The sequence below is a fragment of the Manis javanica genome, chromosome 14, assembly GCF_040802235.1.
Source record: "Manis javanica isolate MJ-LG chromosome 14, MJ_LKY, whole genome shotgun sequence".
NCBI classification, from domain to species: Eukaryota; Metazoa; Chordata; class Mammalia; order Pholidota; family Manidae; genus Manis; species Manis javanica.
In genome coordinates, this window is record NC_133169.1 from 41,660,711 (window position 1) to 41,667,510 (window position 6,800).

Here is a 6,800-nt window from a genome sequence, read left to right on the forward strand (position 1 = left end):
GCGGAGGTTTCCCTGGCACCTGCCACGCGCCTCCCTGGTCTTCCTCCGTTCACTCTGCAAGCAGTTTTAAGGTGTTCACTTGGACTGTACACTGAGCTGGTCCTTGCTTCACTTTGGCTGCATGTGTAGACTTAGTCAGCAGGTATGTTTTGCAATTTATCTCTGTTTTTAAATTACGCACAGAGCTTAGAATCCATCTACTAGTAAGGGTGGGATTTCACAGAAAGGTTATAATATTTTAGTGTAATGTATCCCAGATTTGTTGGATATTTATATTAAGAAATAAAAAAAATACTTACAGTATTCTCTACTGCTTTGGCACCATAGACCTGGGAATGTTAGGAAACTGAATATTGGAATTATTACAAGAAAATAAAATGTATTTGAAATTTGGAAATTCCTTCTGAAATATCCCCTTATCATAGCTATCTCTAAATTCTTCCCATAAAGAAGAGCCAAATATTTCCTTCCTGCTATAAGGACTTTTGAACTTTAACCTTTGTCATATCAGAAATTGAAAACCTGCAAATGTTTTATCTTTGTAAGAGAAAAGGTAGATGAAGCTATTACTGATTCTCTTAAGAAAGGCCAGGTGTCACGTGAGTCTATTATTTATTTATTCATTTATTTTGTAGCCATTAAAAAATTCCACACAAATCACATTTATATATTTGTCCCTAAATAGACAGCAACCTCCTTAAGTGCAACCAAGTTTAGCTTGTGTTTGATCTTCAGCGTCTGTAACACAGAGGCGGGGCGTGCGCAGTCAGGGGAGGGTCGGCAGCGGTGCGCAGTCTGCCTCTGCGTCTGCGTTTCCATGAAACATTAACTGCTGTGTGAGTTACAGGAGGTAACATTCGGGAAAAAAATGAGAGCCTCTTCTTATAATTGGTAGTAACACTCTAAATCCTATTTATTCTCCCCTGAGATTTAGAGGAGATGGCAGAAGCTTCAAGAAGATTAATTTCAACTTGAAAAAATGTGTACTAAATAGAAACGAGAAACATTTCTACAGAAAGGCTCTGCTTAATCAGGTTTAAATAAGAAAAATATGTTTAAGTCTGTATTCATATTTATTTAAACATTTAATTAAATTTTATATGTTTGTATAATATAATTATATGTATATATACAGTTTATGTATAATATATGCATATATACAAACACACACATCTAAGTTGCTTAGGAATATAGAAATGAACAAATCCAAATTGTGAAATATATAAATAGGGATTAAATTGGTGAACTGAGACAATGTATCTTATATCAACAGACATAGCAACCATATCCTACATAGATTATACACAATTATTACTGTAGATACTAACTTTTTAAACTAGCTGTATACATTAAGTTTATTCACATGTGACTCCTAATATTTTAAACATTTTCACTATTTTACCTCACTTAATCTTAAATACACTTGCAATTAAACATTATTACCCTCTTTTTATGTGGAATGGGCAGAGGAATAGTATCTAGAAGACAAACTAGACCCATAAGCATAGTCCAGTTTCAGAGTTTGGGCTCCTAATATTGTACACCTAGGATGGGTAGGGGGCTGGTGGTTGTGAGGATCCCCACCTGCTTCTTGTGATATGTTACTCACTCCACCCAACCCCAGTGCCTCACAGGGTAGCCCAACCCAAAGGGAAACATGGGTTCAACTGTTTCATGTACATTTTCCCCAAATTGTGTTTTAGCTAGCTTTTGAATCTTTTTCGTTTTGTTGATGTATAATTGATGTATGTCATTATATTAGTTTCAAGTGTACAATGGGATGATTTGATATTTGTATACAATATGAAATAAAACATTTCTTATATGGAATATACCTTGAAGAGTTTTTAAGATACCAGTGGGATCCTTAAACAAGGTACTTTAATAAAATTCTGAGTGTTATAACAAAGATTTTAGAATAACATATCTTTTCTCAGGGATCCACTTACTGTGTTTGAATAGGGCAGAATGACAATGCAGATTTCATACTTGTCTATAAAGGACACTTCAGATAATCTCATGACCTCAACTTGTGGCAGCCTCACCATAAGTTACCAATTCTTTTGACCCACAGTTGTGAATTGCTACTTTTCTGGTCAGTTAGTAGAATTCCAGGTACTTTGTAAGTTCCAGATCTGGAGGCCATGGGATTTCCTCCAGTTAGCATATTTGGGTTGGTACACACATACACACACTCACTAAATGTTTATTTCAGAGGTGGTTTCTCATGATTGGTTCACTAACCCTAATACCTTCCTTCATGGGCCAGGTGAAATCATAGAGGGCACCATCTGGATGGCCAACCGCTCAGGAAGGTCAGAGTTCATCCTGGTGGGTATCTTCAGTCAATCCCAACACCCAGCCCTCCTTGGCGTGGTCATTTTTGTGATTTTCCTGATGGCCTTGTCTGGAAACACCATCCTGATCCTTCTGATACGCTCTGAGGCCCGCCTCCACACCCCCATGTACTTTTCCATCAGCCAGTTGTCTCTCATGGATGTAATGTACATTTCTGTCACTGTGCCTAAGATGCTCATGGTCTGGGTCACGGGTGTGAACACCATCTCAGCCCCCAGATGTGGGATGCAGATATTCCTCTATTTGACACTGGTAGGTTCAGAATGTTTCCTCCTGGCCGCCATGGCCTATGACCGCTATGCAGCCATCTGCCATCCTCTCTGTTACCCTGTCCTCATGAACCACAGGGTGTGTGTCCTCCTGGCATCTGGCTGCTGGCTCCTGGGATCAGTGGATGGCTTCTTGTTCACTCCCATCACCATGACCTTCCCCTTCTGTGGATCCCGGGAGATCCATCATTTCTTCTGTGAATTTCCTGCTGTATTGAAGCTCTCCTGCTCTGACACCTCCATGTATGAGACACTCATGTACCTCTGCTGCGTCCTCATGCTGCTCATCCCTGTGACCATCATTTCAGGCTCCTATGGTTTCATCCTCCTCACCATCCACAGGATGAACTCAGCAGAGGGCCGGAGGAAGGCCTTTGCCACCTGCTCCTCCCACATGACTGTGGTCACCCTCTTCTATGGGTCTGCCGTCTACACCTACATGCTCCCCAGCTCCTCCCACACCCCTGAGAAGGACATGGTGGTGTCTGTCTTTTACACCATACTTACTCCTGTGCTAAACCCTTTGATCTATAGTCTAAGGAATAAGGATGCTATGGGGGCACTAAAGAAAATGTTGAATGTGGAACCTGTCTTTCAAGAACCCATGAAGTAGGAAAGTTTGATATTAATGTGCTAAGTATTCTGTCTACACATCATAAGTTTAGAAACTTATAGCAGAATTATTATTTAGACTTTTATAATTTTCACAGGTCTTTTTAGAATTGTTTCCATGTAGTAGAAAACTCTACAATTTATAACACCTCTCTATTCAAAATGGTTTATACAATCCTTATTTGTGTTACATTTACTGAGTTGATAACTGCACTATCTGTAGAAGAATATCTGTATTAGAAATATATGACAAAAATATTTAGAGGGAAAATATGAGAAACTCCAATATTGATTTAAATGATAGAAAGGGGACGAGAGAGAGGGAAGTGATAAAGCAAAAAAGGTAGAATGTCAATACCTGGAGAGTCTTGATAAAGAGCATGTGGGTGTTGTTTGCACCACTCATATCCATGCTGCTTTACCGTAAATGTAAAATTGTTTCATATAAATGGTTACAATTTCAATCCTCCCTCCTTTTTTTGAGTTGTTATTGTTTCCCATTCTTGTTTCTGCATCCTGTTTGGTGGCAGTGTATGTGATATACTATCCTCTAAAAATTCTCCTTTGAACGTGCCCCAGTATTAATAAGGCTGTCACCTGCATGCTTTTATTTTGTCTGCCTCATCCCACATTTTCCGACAAAGACATCAAGTGGTGATTAATATTCCCCAGCAAGCAGATGTTTTAGGGCCATGCGAAAACTATAAGCTCATAGTTGGAATATGAATTGGTGAAGGCCCCTTGCATGAGGCGACATCAGAGTTAAGTTTTGAAGTATATAATATTTACACAAAGGAAGAAAGCAAATAGTGAAACTCATTTATTGAATCAATTACACAATATATACATGTCTTATGTCATATTAATATCCAAAAATCTCAGTGTTAAACGGTGACTAGATGTTACCGCAGTGGAGTGTAGGAGGCTGGATCGTGGAGAACTTGCTCAGAGACAAGATACCCCAGAAAAGCATGAGTAGCAGACATACAGGTATCCAAGCAGGAAAAGGAAATATTCCAGTGGCCCTTCCTTTCATGCTTTGTATTATAGACTCATGCCTTAGCCTCTGTGATCTAGAAGTTTACAAACAGTTTTGAAAAGACCAGAATAACACTTTAGTAATGTTAAATAGATAGCAATCCATTGGAGAAGTGAACAGTGGAGGTCAGGGGAGCAGGTGAGTGTGGACGGGGAGCTGAACGGTGTTGGTGTAGGTGCACCTGGACACGCTGAGCACCAGGAAGGCCTGTGCGTAAGGTTATTTGGAGTGTGTGGGGCCTTGGACCTGCTTCACAAAGCCACAGACATGGTTGCACACTGACCATGATTAGTTGATGACTGTAAAACTATGGATCTGAAGTGGTTGGGGAGACAATGTGGAGCAATTTCCAATATTTTTGTCACAGTAAAATAGAACTAATAAAATATGCATTCTTCTAATGTATGTAATTGAAAAGCACATTTATCACTTCTCAACTTGGCAAACCATAAAAATACAGATATTGATGGTTCCACTTACAGCACACAAAATATAGGGAAAATAATGAACAAAATTAAACAAAATGTTGTGTGCTACCATATTCTTCAAAAAGGGGGATTACAGGTCGGCATAAGGTGAAGGGCATAAAGAGGTACCATCTTCAAGTCACAAGAACAAATTAGTCACAGGGATAGAAGGATAATATAGGGAACACAGCAAGTATCAGTGTGATATCTTTGGTGACAAATATTAATCACTGTTATTGTGGTGAGCACTTTGTACAAAATCATCAAATCTGAATATTGTACATCTAAAACCAATATAATATTTTATATTAACTACATTTTAATAAAATAAATTAAAAATATGACACAGGCAGTAACGCTTGGGCATCAGCCTTAGCATGTTTTTCCCCTGGATATATGTCTGCTTAGTACAACAGAAAATAAAGCAAAAATAAACATTTGGACTATGTCAAACTGAAAACTTTGACAGTGAAGGATAGCATAAACTAAATGAGAAGGCAGCCTACAGAATGAGAGACTATATTTGTAAATTATATGTGTAATAAGAGGTAAATATCCAATACATATAAAGAACTTATACAACTCAACACCAAAAGGAATAATCCAATTAAATATGAGCACAATGTCCAAACAGGCAGTTTTCCAAAGACATAGGGACCAACACACACGAAAGAATGCTCAGCATAACTAATCATCAGGTGACAGAAACCAATAACACAATTAGAAATCACATCACACCAGTCAAAATGGGAATAACACGTGATGGTGAGAATGTGGAGAAAGAACCCTCATGAGGTGTTCCTGAGGATATAAATTTGGGCGGCCACTATGGGGAAGGGTATGGAATTTCTTCAAACAACTGAAAATAATAATCCATATGATTCAGTAATTCCACTTCTGAGTATTTGTGTAAAGAAAATAAAAACACTAATTTAAAAGTATGCATTCATTCCTACATTTATTACATAATTACAAACAATAGCCGAGATATAGAAGAAACTGTGTTCATCAGTGGATAATACTGATTAATAAGATGGATACAGTATATATAAATAATGGAATATTAATCAGACATAAGATATAATGAAATCTTGCCATTTATGACAACATGTATAACCAAAATGGTATGTTAAATGAAAATGAAGAATGCTAACAGAAAAAGACAAATATCATTTGATTTCACTTATATGTGGAATCTAGAAAACAGAAGAAAATGAGCACAGAAACAAAAACAAAAACAAAAACAGACTCATAAATACAGAAGAACAAGCTGGTTGTTGCCAGAAGGGAGCAGGTAGGAGTTTTGGTGAAATAGGTAAATGGGGTAAAGAGGCACAAGCTTCTACTGATAAAATAAATAAGTTATGGTGACAAAAATACATGATAGGGAATATAGTCAGTAATGTTTTATTAACTGTGTAGGTGACATTGTAACTGAATGTATAGTGGTAAGCGTTTCATATCTTCAATTCACTGTTCTGTACACATAGAGCTTATATAATATTTTATGTCATCTATAATTCAGTGAAAATAATAAATAAATAGGTAGGTATTATTAAATAAATAAACAAAATTCCCCATTAACAACATAATGGTGCCATTGTATTATCTTGATAAATATCACTCAAAAATGAATATTTTTATACAGATATCTTTCTTCACATATATGATTACTTTTTTAGGACAGATTTCCAGTGGGGTATTACAGACTCAAAAGATCAATTACTTTTTAATTTTTTATACAAATTGTTAATTTGCATGCTAAACAACACTAGCTAATTTAGACCCACCATCTGAGAAGGAAGAGCTCCAGCTGCTCACATTCTGACTGTGCTGCAGAGTCTCTGTTCTCCCCCTCACGCATCTCTGCTCCTCCACGTCTGCTCTGTGGCCAGAGGAGGTGACTTGTCCCTCTGCCTTCTGGATGGTTTGGCCAGGGAGAGACCTGAGCAGGGGACAGGAGGGCAGGAGCAGACTGAGGTCTGGGTATTTACTCCCTCAGTACCATCTCGGCCAGTGCTGGCTGAGTTCCTCCACCTGGGGACCAGGTGTCAC

At 37.9% G+C, this 6,800-nt stretch overlaps 1 protein-coding gene across 1 annotated transcript; it reads left to right on the forward strand.

Moving 5' to 3' along the window:
- The first annotated feature begins 2,278 nt into the window (after positions 1–2,278).
- On the forward strand, positions 2,279–3,689 carry LOC118973433 (olfactory receptor 2T29-like). Its single transcript, XM_073221615.1, has one exon. It carries the CDS (start codon positions 2,296–2,298, stop codon positions 3,238–3,240), a length of 945 nt encoding a protein of 314 aa, XP_073077716.1. The 5' UTR covers positions 2,279–2,295; the 3' UTR covers positions 3,241–3,689.
- Positions 3,690–6,800: the final 3,111 nt, after the last annotated feature.